We start from the raw sequence: 16,045 nt of genomic DNA, 5'->3' as shown, positions 1-16,045 counted from the left end.
GTTCTCTGGCCATTTTATTAACCTGTTGTTAGGTGGGCAAATCTCGTTGACAAAGGGTCCTTTGTGCACGAATACCTCTTGTACAATACTAAGTTGTTTTTTCTATGGTCGTTCGACGTTTCGGTTTTATCGTATATCATTTTCGAATTGAATTTTCGATTCTTTCATAAAAATAACTGGGAAAAACAAAGAGAACACGTTACATCGTTATCACGGTCGAGGTGGAGTATCGTGTTTCAGAAATTGTTATTGTAAATTGCGAATAATGCAGAATTTGGGGGCTTCGGTCGGTAATTTTGAGGTTTCTCTGTAAATTAATTTTAGAAATGTGAATTGAATTCAAGATTTAAATTTCGGGGTTTGAGAATTTGGGGATTTTTGAAATGGAGTTTTTTGCAAATTTGGGACTTTTGGAAATTTGGGACTTTTGGAAATTTGGGATTTCTGGAAATTTGGGACTTTTGGGGTTCCTGGAAATTCGGGGTTTCTGGAAATTTGGGACTTTTGGAAATTTGGGGTTTCTGGAAATTTGGGGACTTTTGGAAATTTGGGACTTTTGGAAATTTGGGGTTTCTGGAAATTTGGGATTTCTGGAAATTTGGGACTTTTGGGGTTCCTGGAAATTCGGGGTTTCTAGAAATTTGGGACTTTTGGAAATTTGGGGTTTCTGGAAATTTGGGGACTTTTGGAAATTTGGGACTTTTGGAAATTTGGGGTTTCTGGAAATTTGGGATTTCTGGAAATTTGGGACTTTTGGGGTTCCTGAAAATTCGGGAAAATTCGGGGTTTCTGGAAATTTGGGGACTTTTGGAAATTTGGGGTTTCTGGAAATTGGGGACTTTTGGAAATTGGGGGTTTTGGGAAAATTTGGGAATTTTGGAAATTTGGGGACTTTTGGAAATTGGGAGTTTTTGGAAAATTTGGGACATTGGGAATTTGGGATTTTTGGAAATTTGGAGCTTTTGGAAATTTGAGGTCTTTGGAAATTTGGGATTTTTGGAAATTTAGGGTTTCTAGAAATTCGGGGTTTTTGGAAATTTGGGGTTTCTGGAAATTTGGGACTTTTGGGAATCGGGGGTTATTGGAAAATTTGGGATTTTTGGAAATTTGGGACTTTTGGAAATTTGAGGTCTTTGGAAATTTGGAATTTTTGGAAATTTAGGGTTTCTAGAAATTTGGGACTTTTGGAAATTAAGGGTTTCGTAATTTGGTATTTCAGGAAATTTAGTGTTTGAGAATTTCTCAACTTGTAATTTAGAATTTTAGAAAATCAGTCATTTACTAATTTGGAGGTATAAAAATTAGGTAGTTGGAAAGTCTGATATTTTGGACGTTATGGATTTTGAAAATTTGATACCTTGGAAATTTTTGAGGTTTAAGAATTCCACTATGTATAACTACCCCTGATATACATTATATTTGAGAATCTGTCCTCTACTCCATAATAAACTAAATTAATTATTAACCCCCACACCTCAATTTCCACCTAACTAATAACAACCCTGACTTCAGCTCTGAACCATAATACACTTCTACAACAGAAACCATCCAATTAACTCCACACTTACAAAATACCAGCTAATATAACAAAAAGAAAAAAAAAGAAGGGAAAAAAGCAATTCAAGTAAACGCACCCCTTTATCCTACGCACAATTCTACAGACGTTAAAAAGGCTGTTGGCAAGATCGCTGTTGATTCTCTTTTCATGCATCGATTCTTCCGCTCGAACAACGTCTTTGAAGCCTATTTAAAAGCATCCTCGGGTTAAACGATAAAGCTTGGAAGTCGAGCCGAGTTTCGTGACACGGTTTACGAGGAGGAGTACGCAGACTCTTCTTGTTCAATTGTTCGGCGACTCGAGCACTGTTGCGTTTAATCCCTCGCTACGTTTAACAAAGAATTTTTCATCACAGAGCCTGGCGGTCGCTCGCTGGAAACGAAGAGTTTCATTTTTGTTGTTGACCGCTTTTCCTCTTTTTTTTTCTCCCTTTCTCTCGTTGAACGCCAAAGCTCGCTTAATCCGTCTCCCGTCTATTTTTCTCTCTCCGGGTTTCTACGTCATCTTCGAATTAATTGGATTTCCTTTTAACTGTATCGAACGGAACACCCCGCTCGTCGATTTAATCGCTCGGCAAAATGAACTAATTCGAGCTTCGACAAACAAAAACGAGCGGAGCCGATTCAACGACTCCAAACAATGGAATCAGCTGCGAATCACCGTTCCAAGGAATATCTTGTTATTATTTAAAGAGACCTTCTGGTTGTTAACGCTCAGACGTTCCTCGAGAACGTCTTTCAACGATTGTTCGAGACTCTCTATTCTACTGTAAAATCAAAGACACCGAGGATTCTCTTCTCTTTTTTTATCCATTTGCGCCTACCTCGTTACTGGGACTCTTTGTTAAAAGATTCTGGGAAATTGCACTCGCGAGCGGTAATGTTGAATAAATGTTGATGTTGGTTTTTAGACACGGACTTTTCTGGTGGGACTGTTAATCTTCATTGTGGTGTCTTCAAACTTGGTAAAGTTTTGTTTAAGGTTGCGTTAATTATGTTAGGTTATGTTACTGCTGCTCATGTTTTTTCACATGGATTTTTTTGTGGGACTGTTAATCTTGATCGTTGTGTCTTCAAACTTATTAAAGTTTCATTTAAGGTTATGTTATGTTATATACGATATAATTTAAGATCTTAATTGGTCTCTTTTTGTATGAAGTTTGATGAAAACAATTTGACTGAGCATTTTTAAAAAACATTATTTAAGATCTTAATTTGCCTCTTTTTGTACGAAGTTTGATGAAAACAATTTGACTGAGCATTTTTAAAAAACATTATTTAAGAGGTTAATTGGTCTCTTTTTGTATGAAGTTTGATGAAAACAATTAGACTGAGCATTTTTGAAAAACATTATTTAAGAGGTTAATTGGTCTCTTTTTGTATGAAGTTTGATGAAAACAATTTGACTGAGCATTTTTAAAAAACATTATTTAAGAGATTAATTAGTCTCTTTTTGTATGAAGTTTGATGAAAACAATTAGACTGAGCATTTTTGAAAAACATTATTTAAGAGGTTAATTAGTCTCTTTTTGTATGAAGTTTGATGAAAACAATTAGACTGAGCATTTTTAAAAAACATTATTTAAGAGGTTAATTGGTCTCTTTTTGTATGAAGTTTGATGAAAACAATTTGACTGAGCATTTTTAAAAAACATTATTTAAGAGATTAATTGGTCTCTTTTTGTATGAAGTTTGATGAAAACAATTAGACTGAGCATTTTTGAAAAACATTATTTAAGAGGTTAATTGGTCTCTTTTTGTATGAAGTTTAATGAAATCAATTTGACTGAACTGATTTAAAAAAATATTATTCAACAAAATCAATTTACCTGAACATTTCAGTACAATATTACTTAAGAGATTAATTTGCCTCTTTCTGTACAATATTTTTCATCAAGATAAATTTGCCAGATCGTACGACATTCACAGAGATAAATTTTCCAGAAATTCTTCGTACCGTATTATTTAACAAGATTAATTTAACAGGATTTTATAACAGTCGTGCCTCAACGAAGATCATGATTGACTCGGTAAATTCAGTTTATCCGAGAAAACGAAAGAATGACGGTAAATAACGTGTTAAGCCAAGTTACCGAGGAAACGATTTTCATCGAATGCAGCGTTAAATCGGACCGGAAGTTGTATTCAGCCCGATCGAGGACACCCAGCGAAACGTCGACGTGCTCTACGATTTTATATCTTCCCGTTTGATAAAGCGATTTTTCTCCCCGTGTCTAACGTCGTTATTCTTCGTGTCTCTGTTCAGACTACGGACAAGTTGATTTCTATTGAAACGAAACGCTCGTAATTCGTATCGAGCCGGTTCGGTTCTGTTCGCGTGGAAGAAAAATATGGCGAGAGCTACGGCTAAAATAAAACGACTCCTCGATTCGCCATTCACCCCATCTGCACCGTTCGGACATATTTCTCGTTGCTAAATTATTGCTAAATTAAAAGCTACTTGTACAATTTCACTGTTTCTACTACTTTAAATATTTATTGGCCATCTTTAAATATTTTCGTACATTAAATATTTTTATTATAGTTGAGTAACATGGTCATAGGGAAGATTGTTTACAATTAGACATGTGCTTACAGTTATTTAGGGTTGTTTCTTTTAAATATTTATTCTAGTTTATTGCTAACAAAGATCTCATCCAAAGGTTATTTATTATTTATTCTATGATAATTTTGTTCTGAAGTAACTGCTTGTATAAGTAATTTAGATGAATATTGCATATTTAAAACAAATGAACAGTGTGCCTCACAGCTAGTGTAGGACCCTGGAATGGAGGGTAGCTAACGCGATTCTGAATAAGATGTCCCTTTGCAAAAATGGGATTTGAAGCTTCGTTTTTGAATTATTAAGGAAAAACACGGACCCATCAGAGTGCGAGGATTACACGTGCGCAGACGCGAGAACGGCAGCTTCGCGTAGTTATCCAACGCGTGGTAATCCAACGTGTAGTAATGCAACGTGTGGTAATGCAACGCGTGGTAATCCTACGCGTAGTAATCCAATGCGTAGTGATCCAACGCGTACTAATACAGCGTGTGGATATCCAACGCGTAGTAATCTAGCGCGTGCATATTCTACGCGTAGTAATCCAACGCGTAATAATGCAACGCGTGGTAATTCTAAGCGTAGGAATCTAATGCGTGGTAATCCAACGCGTAGTAATGCAACGTGTGGTAATGCAACGCGTGGTAATCCTACGCGTAGTAATCCAATGCGTAGTGATCCAACGCGTACTAATACAGCGTGTGGATATCCAACGCGTAGTAATCTAGCGCGTGCATATTCTACGCGTAGTAATCCAACGCGTAATAATGCAACGCGTGGTAATTCTAAGCGTAGGAATATAATACGTGGTAATTTAACGCGTAGTAATGCAACGTGTGGTAATGCAACGCGTGGTAATCCTACGCGTAGTAATCCAATGCGTAGTAATCCAACGCGTACTAATACAGCGTGTGGATATCCAACGCGTAGTAATCTAGCGCGTGCTTATTCTACGCGTAGTAATCCAACGCGTAATAATGCAACGCGTGGTAATTTTAAGCGTAGGAATCTAATGTGTGGTAATCTAACGCGTAGTAATGCAACGTGTGGTAATGCAACGCGTGGTAATCCTACGCGTAGTAATCCAATGCGTAGTGATCCAACGCGTACTAATACAGCGTGTGGATATCCAACGCGTAGTAATCTAGCGCGTGCATATTCTACGCGTAGTAATCCAACGCGTAATAATGCAACGCGTGGTAATTCTAAGCGTAGGAATCTAATGCGTGGTAATCTAATGCGTAGTAATCCAGCATGTGGATATCCAACGCGTAGTAATCCAACGCGTGGATATCCGACGCGTAGTAGTCCAACGCGTAATAATCCTCGCGCTGTGATGGGTCCGTGTTTTTTCTTAATAATTCAAAAACGAAGCTTCAAACCCCATTTCTGCGAAGGGAAATCTTATTCAGAATCGCGTCAGCTACCCCCCATTTCAGGGACCACTAGTTGTGAGACACTCTGTATTTTAGCGAAGTATTGGATATTTAATTAAGAAGATACGACTCGCATATTTATTTTAAATGAATGCGTTTTGTATTCTCCTTCAAGTGGATACGTGTTGCATATTTATTTTAACTGTCTATGTATTGTATATTTATTTAAGTGGATACATGTTGCGTACTTATTTTGAATGAATACGTATTGTATATTCATTTAAGTGGATACATGTTGCATGTTCGCTTTAACTGTATATGTCTTGTGTACTCGTTTAAATTGTTACGTGTTGCATATTCATTTTAAGTAAATGTTAAATTAATTATTTTAAATGCATACGTATTGTATGTTCATTTAAGTACGTACGTATTGTATGTTCGTTTAAGTACGTACATATTGTATGTCCATTTAAGTGTACACATATTGTATAATTATTTAAGTGAATACACACTGAACACCCGTTTTAACTAAAAACGTATAGGAAGTTTCAAAAAGAGGTTTCATATAAAACAATTTTTAAGAAAGTTTTGTCCACTCACCAGAATCGAAAGTCACTTCGCTGATCATAAGCCACCGGGCCGAGAAGTGAAGTCTCAATTTCACGTACTTGCCAACTCGATGATGGAGCTTGATAGTGATATTCCGCGATGACTCGAAAATTTTGTCTTCCATGTAGGTATACGTGATAGGTTCTCCCGTGTAGTATTTACCTCCTATACTAAACAGTATATCTACATGGGAGAACACCTGCAACATAAAGTTAAACACCATATTAGCGGGCCAACATGTTACGTAACATGAGATTCGTAATCCTGTAACATTGCTAGAACAACGTTGTTCGAAATGTACAAACAGTGACTGGGTTTCATTATAGGAAACACAAAATGGTTGCTTCTCTATTACAGCGATGATTTGGACGTTGGTAGTTTGATATGATATTGCGAAGAGAAAATAGTTAGAGTTATATTATATTGATGTAAATTTGTTACTTGAAGTTTGAGGAAAAATTTCGTATTTTGATATGTTGTCAAACATTAATATTTTCTAATATACATATATGAAGCATTGATATGTTGTGCCATGTATGTATGAAACATTAAGGCATTCTATAATTGTTGCTAGACTTTTACTAATTAATTTGTATTGTTATATATGCTAAATAGCAAAAAGATTAAAAATATTGTTAGAATATATTAATTTTCTACTAACATGTCATACATAATTAATACAAATGAATTATTTGTTACTAAATGTTTCACTAGTTGATTTTCATTGATGTCGCATAAGATAAAGGATTTAAAAAATTAAAAACACTTGTACAACATTTTTAATTAATATGTTAATAGTATAAATTATAAACATAATACATAATCAACTTTAATTAACTAATTTTAATTAATCCTATATAATATACTATCAACACAACAATAATACCATGAAGAATCAACAGAACAAAAAATAAACAATTCATTTTTTTAAATACAACAACTCAACACATTAAATCAGAATCTAAAAAAATCGAGTTTGATGCATTCCGTATAAAAAAAAGAATATGTAGAATCTTAAACGAGAGCAGAGCGAAAGGAAGATCCATTTTCATCAGTCTTGCGGCTACCACGAAGAGATTGATCGTGGTTGCGGTAAAACACAGCGGAAAGCTAAACAAGGCTGCGTATAGATTAAATAAAACAAACACAGACGAAGTAGGACGTTGATGGATAGAGTCGTCTCAAAAACCTTCTCTAACCGAAGAAGATTTAGGAAAAAAGTAAAATACGATGCATGGGATGTAAAAGAAGCGAGGGAAGTCATATATGATTTTTGAGAATCTTATAAAAGTTTTACACCTGGAAGATAGGGTAGATCTGATTTTATATTGGGTCGGAGGTTTAGTTTATGATTTAGGGATTTTTGGGGAATATTGGGATATTTAGGTTTGGGGTTTGGGGTTTTGAGGGTTTTGGGATTTGAGAATTTGAGGATTCTGGGAATTGGAGAGATGGGGATTTTGGGGTTTGAGAATTTGAGGATTCTGGGATTTGGAGAGATGGAGATTTTGGGGTTTGGGGTTTTGAGGGTTTTGAGATTTGAGAATTTGAGGATTTTAGGATTTGGAGAAATGGGGATTTTAGGATTTGAGAATTTGAGGATTCTGGGATTTGGAGAGATGGGGATTTTGGGGTTTGAGAATTTGAGGATTCTGGGATTTGGAGAGATGGAGATTTTGGGGTTTGGGGTTTTGAGGGTTTTGGGATTTGAGAATTTGAGGATTTTAGAATTTGGAGAGATGGGGATTTTGGGGTTTGAGAATTTGAGGATTTTGGGATTTGGAGAGATGGGGATTTTGGGGTTTGAGAATTTGAGAATTCTGGGATTTGGAGAGATGGGGATTTTGGGATTTGGAAAGTTGAGAATCTGGGGATTTGAAGAGTTGGGAATTTTGGGGTTTGAGCTTGTGAGGGTTTTGGGATTTGGAGAGATGGGGATTTTGGGATTTGGAAAGTTGAGAATTTGGGGATTTGAAGAGTTGGGAATTTTGGGGTTTGAGCTTGTGAGGGTTTTGGGATTTGGAGAGTTGGAAATTTTAGGATTTGAAGACTTGGGAATTTTGGGATTTGAAGACTTGGGAATTTTGGGATTTGAAGAGTTGGGAATTTTGGGAGCATTAATATTCCAACAATATTAATTACTTATGCAAGTTGCTCATGTCACTAATTTTAACTACACTCATCTTTAAATAACCACAAATATAACTACACTAAAAATGTACACTTTCCAACCTAAAAAAATGAATACTTTCTAACCTAAAAAAATGAATACTTTCTAACCTAAGAAACTGAATATTTCCTAACCTAAAAACTTGAGATATACTTTCTAACCTAAAAAGTACCGCGTAATCCGTAAGACACGTAAGATCGATTTTTGTTCATTTCGTTATGCAAACGTGTGTGCGCCGTTATCACAGAGCAAATATCCGACATTTCGCCGGCTATCGAATTATCCGTCGAAGGAAAACTTCCTTTCAACGGATGCGGCGGGCGTACAAGCCGAAAGTCGATAACGTCATTGTCACAACCGCGGGGTAACATCTGGAGCAGATCCGTCGAATCGGCTCCCGAAGATTTCGTTATCGTAATTCGCGTCATGTAAATCCAATTACGAAAGATTCGTTTCAAGCCCGATGGGACTCGGAAACGATATCCCGGTGACGGGAGAGGCGTTTATCCGCTGCTATCGATGTCCCGTCGTTTCTGTATCCGCCAAAGTGTCGTATGGCTTCGATCCTCATAAAACTTCTATCAACCCTTTTAATTTTTCTTTCTACTCTTAAATAGGAAGTTTCTTACATTACTCCTTTGTGAGAAATTTTTAATTCAGGAATGATTTTTAGGTTAGGAAGAGTACTTTTCTTTCTGTTTATTTTAAGTGATTATTAGACTTGAAATTACTGTACAAAACATAACCTCTTCAGGAATTTTTTTAGGTTAAAGAAGAATTTGTTTATTCTATTTAAAATAATGATTACAGTAAACATTACTGTTTCATGGTCAACATAACCTCTTCAGGAACTTCTTTAGGTTAAAAAAGAATTAAATTGTTTGTTCTATTTAAAATGAAAATACAGTAAAAATTATTGTCTCATAAGCTACATAACCTCTTCAACTTCTTTAGGTTAAAAAAGAATTTGTTTATTCTATTTAAAATAATTAATACAGTAAATATTACTGTTTCATGGACAACATAACCTCTTCAGGAACTTCTTTAGGTTAAAAAAGAATTAAATTGTTTGTTCTATTTAAAATGATTAATATAGTAAAAATTACTGTCTCATAAGATACATAACCTCTTCAACTTCTTTAGGTTAAAAAAGAATTTGTTTATTCTATTTAAAATAATTAATACCGTAAATATTACTGTTTCATGGTCAACATAATATCTTCAGGACCCTCTTTATTAAAAAAGAATTAAATTGTTTGTTCTATTTAAAATGATTAATACAGTAAAAATTATTGTCTCATAAGCTACATAACCTCTTCAACTTCTTTAGGTTAAAAAAGAATTTGTTTATTCTATTTAAAATAATTAATACAGTAAATATTACTGTTTCATGGACAACATAACCTCTTCAGGAACTTCTTTAGGTTAAAAAAGAATTAAATTGTTTGTTCTATTTAAAATGATTAATACAGTAAAAATTATTGTCTCATAAGCTACATAACCTCTTCAACTTCTTTAGGTTAAAAAAGAATTTGTTTATTCTATTTAAAATAATTAATACAGTAAATATAACTGTTTCATGGACAACATAACCTCTTCAGGAACTTCTTTAGGTTAAAAAAGAATTAAACTGTTTGTTCTATTTAAAATGAAAATACAGTAAAAATTACTGTCTCATAAGATACATAACCTCTTCAACTTCTTTAGGTTAAAAAAGAATTTGTTTATTCTATTTAAAATAATTAATACAGTAAATATTACTGTTTCATGGACAACATAACCTCTTCAGGAACTTCTTTAGGTTAAAAAAGAATTAAACTGTTTGTTCTATTTAAAATGTTTAATACAGTAAAAATTACTATCTCAAGCTACATAGCCTCTTCAAATGTCTTAACTTTAAAAAGAATCCAATTATTCACTTAATGTATAATAAATCAAAGTGAATGCCTGAAAATATTTCCCCATGACCAATTTTTCCAAAAATTATTTCTCATTATTTCAGAACACGAAAATTCACAAAAAAATCCATCGATTTCTCCGAAATAAAATAGTCCTTTCTCCGCACATTCCAAAAGCAAAAATTTCATAGAACATCGAAAATGTCCAAACGGATTTATAAAGTAGAAAAAGAAGAGGACTGAATTTATTAAAATAGTATTGAAAATCGTATAACTCAATTCATTCGTGTAGCATGCAAATTGTTCGGCGTTATTCGAGGCGAAAATTATTCCACGGTTTATTTAGCCGTTCTAAACGTCCGCGATGTCAAACAATCTGCATTATTATTCACGCTGAATTTTATCTCTCGGCAACCAATCTCGCTAGAAACTCAATTGGTTCTCGTTCGCTCGTTTTAACTTTTGCACCGACATTTTTGTCAAAGCGAGCCTCGCAGTCGTTCGCAGGTTTTATTCTTTCGATCGCTTCAATTTTCATCCTTCCATCGATGCGACGACTATATTTCTATCTGTATACAAGTCAAAAAATAAAAGAAGAATCGGCTGGATTATGAAATATGTGAGATCGGTATTACACGTACACGGAAATGTACACCGAGTTCTTTTTCAATTAGCAAATTCTCCGTTTCAATTTTTTGAATACTTGGTAGCTGTTTTAATATTTATGTTTGTTTTACTGAATTTTTAAGGGCTGCAGATGAATTTGAAAAGCTGCGTTTAGAATGTGAAACCTAGGAGACATAGAGACATAGAGTTGTAGAAAATAGACAAAAAAAATTTCGAATTAGAATACACAAAAATCTACAAACTTGCAGATTAACAAATTTGAAAACTAAAAATTTAAAAAAAGTGGAAGCTAACCTAAAAATCTAGGTCTCTACAGAATCATAACTCTGAAGATGAAAATGACCCGAAAAAAATTTGAAAACATCAAAATCACGAGCATGAAAATAAAAAAGAGTAAAAATAGTGAAACACGTGCTCGTTCAAAGAAAGCGTTACCATGTTGAACGTAGTAAGTTGTTGAACACCGCGGTACACGTATGTACACACGGGGGCCAGAAGTCAGATGCAGAGACGGAAGCCACGCGGCTTATCCGATATAATATACCGGATGAAGCGCAATAACTGATCTGGAAGTAAATCCCTTTTTTACAGTACGGTTCAACGGAGAGAAATGGAGCTTTCGGCGAAGCCGAGGCTTTTATTCTTTTTTTTTCCCCAGCCCTGGAAATGGTTTCGTTGAAACGTATCTGTACAGTCCTAGCGCAAACAGGGACTTACGCTCAAAGAGCAACATTATTTCGTTCCCATCGGTGGCATAACAACGCGACCGTGTGTGTAAACGTTTTGAAGTTGTTCCGCAACGATTCCACCGGGCTGCGTTTTTACGGCTCGTTTACAGCTTTTTTTCCGTGTGCCTTCATTCTATCCGTTCCTCCGACGATTCCTCGATCGTTTGCGGCTGCTTTTTAATTGGACGCGATTCCAAAGACGAAATTGGGACAACTTGGCGACTGTTTGTTTTCACGACTCCCTGCGAAATTTTTATCGATTGTCTTGTTCGAATGATACCAGAATTTTTCTGGATCTTCATTCGAATGTTTTGGATATTAGGTACCATTGCAAATTAAATTTATAGTGTTTTATAATTATTTTGTTTCGTTTGAAACGTGGTTGAATGGTGACAGAGTCAGTTTAAACCCTTCACTGATATGAATGAGAAAATTTACAAGGTGTGTTTTATAATAGAGTAATGTATGTAATATATGGAATGTATGTGCGCAGTGTATGTACATAACGCATGTATGTAATACATATATGTACCATATGTAATATGACGCATGTAACAAATGTGATGTACACAAAAAAAGATTGAGAACCACTTCTACAGAGTGTTAATTGAAAGATCGAATGATTACAAAACAGAGCAAGAGAGATGAAAAATGTATCAGAGTTCAATCGTTATTTTTCACGCTGAAAAAGTATATTGTTTCCCAGAAAAGTATATTGTTTCAATATTCGTTGGACGAACGCGTCTATGTCGTTGCTTTGTGTTTTGAATTGCACCGAGAAATCGATATAAAAGTGCACGCAATTGAAGCACACCGGTGTCACATTTTATAAAGGTACACTTCGTTCTTTTCTCGCGTTTCAGTTTATGTCATCACACGAAACAATTGAATTTCTTTATTTTCGAAGGGGTGTAATATCATAAATATGGATATATTTTTAATGGGCTAATGATTGATGATTTCGGAATTTTGGGAATTTGGAGATTTTGGAATTGGGAGTTTTGAGAATTTGGGGGATTTTGGAATTGGGAGTTTTGAGAATTTGGGGGATTTTGGAATTGGGGGATTTTGGAATTTGGGGATTTTGGAATTTGGGGATTTTGGAATTGGGGAATTTTGGAATTGGGGAATTTTGGAATTGGAGGATTTTGGAATTTGGGGATTTTGGAATTGGAGAATTTTGGAATTGGGGGATTTTGGAATTAGGGGGGCTTGGAATTGGGGGATTTTGGAATTGGGGAATTTTGGAATTGGGGGATTTTGGAATTGGGGAATTTTGGACTTGGGGGATTTTGGAATTGGGGATTTTGGAATTTGGGGATTTTGGAATTGGGGGATTTTGGAATTAGGGGGGCTTGGAATTAGGGGATTTTGGAATTTGGGGATTTTGGAATTGGGGAATTTTGGAATTGGGGAATTTTGGAATTTGGGGGTTTTGGAATTGGGGGATTTTGGAATTAGGGGGGCTTGGAATTTGGGGATTTTGGAATTGGGAAATTTTGGAATTAGAGGGGCTTGGAATTGGGGGATTTTGGAATTTGGGGATTTTGGAATTGGAGGATTTTGGAATTTGGGGGTTTTGGAATTGGGGGATTTTGAAATTAGGAGGGTTTGGAATTGGGGGATTTTGGAATTAGGGGGGCTTGGAATTGGGGAATTTTGGAATTTGGGGATTTTGGAATTAGAAGGTCTTGGAATTGGGGAGTTTTGGAATTTAGTGAATTTGGAATTAGGGGATTTTGGAATTGGAGAAATTTGGAATTGGGTGTTTTGCAAATAGGAGGGTTGGAATGGGATATTTTAGAATTTGAAAATTTAGCAATTAAGGAAACTTGGAAATCTGAAAATTTAGTAACATAGAATCTCAATAATTAAAAAATATGTGATTTCAGAAATCTCCAAATATAAATATAAAAAATTAAGAAATGCATACATTCCGTAACCATAAAAATTCCAAAATATTATAGCGTACCCCTCTAAAAATCTTTCAATTTCAACCCGCTGATCCCCAACACATTACAAACAACTTACACACGAAAACTGCCGATTTCGAAAAATAGTTCGTTCGTAAAAGCTCGGAAGCCCCCGCGTTAGAGGTTGATGTCCGCGGCACAAAATCCGCTTTAAGCTCGCGCGAGTATTTCGCTCTGCGCTATAGTGCATTTAAAGATTTGGCCGTGCGTGCTGTGAAATATGCATGGGCGATTATTGAACAGTACCATAAATGGGGAGTGGCCGAATTTTGATTTGGATAAAAGCGTTCCCAGTGTTTCGCGCGTTTCCAACGATGGATTTGGGGAACCGGGGGTGGTTTGCAACGCGAGGAGGGGCACGTGTTCGGCTTTCAATCAATAAGGCTAAATCGTACGGTGAAACTGTATAATGTTAATCAGGGATTCGCGTATTCTCGTTCATCAAAAAATCATTTCGATAATTGTACCCTGTGAATATTTCAACGGCGATCATCCTCGACATTTATAGATAGCGTATCGAATATCCGACCAATAAATTTTTTAAATTTTTGACGTTCAATATGTATGTTGACGTCACTGTCAAAATTAATTATACACTGAAAAGTTTAATTATTTTGACTAATATTGATTTAATGCTTTAATTATATTTTAGTAGTTTTCAAACTCAATATTCTAGTATTTATTAATTATTTATTATTTGTTAATATATGAGAAAAAATTCATGAGCAAAGGAGGAATGCAACTATTTTCAATATTAATTGTGATATTAATTGTAAGACACAACTTTTCCTATTTTTTTTTTTTCATAAAAAATGTCTTGTGTTTCTATTCTTTTAATTCAGCCTTCTATAAAAATTGTTGATCATTTTTTTGTCCTCTATTTTAACTCTGCATGAAGATCTTTGTTATCACCCCTATGGACATTGAGGTTCAACATACGATCACTTAAAAAAAATTCATGAATTATACAGGTTATCTCACAATTAATGTAGATCGCATAAAAAGAATTACCCTTAAACGCATATAGTTGTATAAATGCAACATACCAGTTTTAATCTTATAAATTATTTACAAAATGTAGGAAACCTGCAATGAGTAGTGTTGCATATCTGCAACACACCAATCAAATACACAATAGCGTCATCTGTTCGTTTTAATTTGAATCAACCGCTTTCAAGGTATTTTGTTAGTTGATAACTTTTGGTAAAATTAGAAAATCATGCATTTAAGGGTTAATAAAAATTTATTACTCATTCTAAACAAGTTAAATTTCGTTCCACGTGTTTGTTTGAAAAATGAATCTACCCTAAACGAGTTAAATTTCAGTGTACATATTTTTGTGAAAAATGGCGTTGCGTAGAAAAGCCGCAATTTCTAATTTGTTTGAACACCGTTACGCATAGACAGTTCCGATATTTTTATTCCACATACCACAGTATACATCCAGGTAGCAGTGAAAAAGAGTATCGTGGCCCTTGATACGTTTCGAATCGCGCGTTTCGTGGTTGAACGGCGAAAAAAACGCTCATTGCGGCCATTTAGAGGCAGACCTCAGCGACCACCATTGAAACGAAGCGAAATCGCGCTTTTCGACGGTGAGGCTGCTGTTTGCGTTTCGTGGTGAACGGGCTTTTTTTCCTAGACGAGGCGAAATTTTTGCTTTTTTTACCCTCGCTCGGTTTGTCGATCTTCGGGCATTAATTGCCTCGAAAAAAACGTCGAAATGTCCCGATGATTTTTTTCGTCCATCCTATGTTCGCAAGGGAATAAAATATCGTCAGCTTGATCGTAGTCGACCGTGAAATCGCTGATACCGAAAATATAGACTGTTCGCGTGTTCCACATGCAGACAGATCGAACGTTTCAATTATATTGCGATTTATTAGAACAAAATGCTTCGTGGCTATAAAATCGCATACCATATCATCACAAATACTAACTGTCAATTGAATTAGACAATTTATATAACAATTAGACAATTTATATTATCTAGATGTATTTATTATAGTAGACGTATCACATACAGTTAACATAAACGTTTTCTTTATTTTTCATAAAATGTCCAAATATAAATACAGTACTATTGTTCAGAATGCATATCGAAACATTATACACGAAAAGTTCACATATTTTCAATCTACATTCGAAGATTTTTTATTTGTCTTAGCATTGTAATAGCTAGCTTTATCTGACGAAAGAAATCATAGGTTAAGAGGTTAGGTTGTCTTATAATATCGTGTTTATATGGAATATAATTCTTGCGTGCGTCTTTGTTTCATTTTACATTTGTTTTTACCACGATTGAATTTTGAGAATTTGACAAATAATAAATTAATAAAATATTAAATATATTAACCCCTTGCCACCATTTTATTTAATAAAATAATTTGAAATAAGCATTTTTTAACTGGTTCTATAATATGACACGTGTGATGTATAAACATAATGAAACAAAAAATAGTGGAAGTTATTAGCCCTTTGCACTCGAAGACAATTTTACTGTTTGCAAACAGCAACTTTGAATATTAATTAAAATGTTAAATG

General features: G+C 34.8%; 1 protein-coding gene across 4 annotated transcripts in view; it reads right to left on the bottom strand.

Annotated features, from left to right (window-relative positions):
• LOC100882367 (discoidin domain-containing receptor 2) overlaps positions 1-16,045 on the bottom strand; it is a 275,352-nt gene that overhangs the window by 60,644 nt on the left and 198,663 nt on the right. For all 4 annotated transcript variants that reach the window (XM_076530135.1, XM_076530133.1, XM_076530136.1 and 1 more), the window contains exon 8: positions 6,097-6,304. In XM_076530135.1, the coding sequence (XP_076386250.1) occupies positions 6,097-6,304 (208 nt within the window). The remainder of the gene's footprint in view (positions 1-6,096; positions 6,305-16,045) is intronic.

The sequence above is a fragment of the Megachile rotundata genome, chromosome 3 (genome assembly GCF_050947335.1).
Source record: "Megachile rotundata isolate GNS110a chromosome 3, iyMegRotu1, whole genome shotgun sequence".
NCBI classification, from domain to species: domain Eukaryota; kingdom Metazoa; phylum Arthropoda; class Insecta; order Hymenoptera; family Megachilidae; genus Megachile; species Megachile rotundata.
The sequence above is the reverse complement of the archived record's forward strand: the minus strand, read 5'-3'. Positions and strand labels throughout refer to the sequence as shown.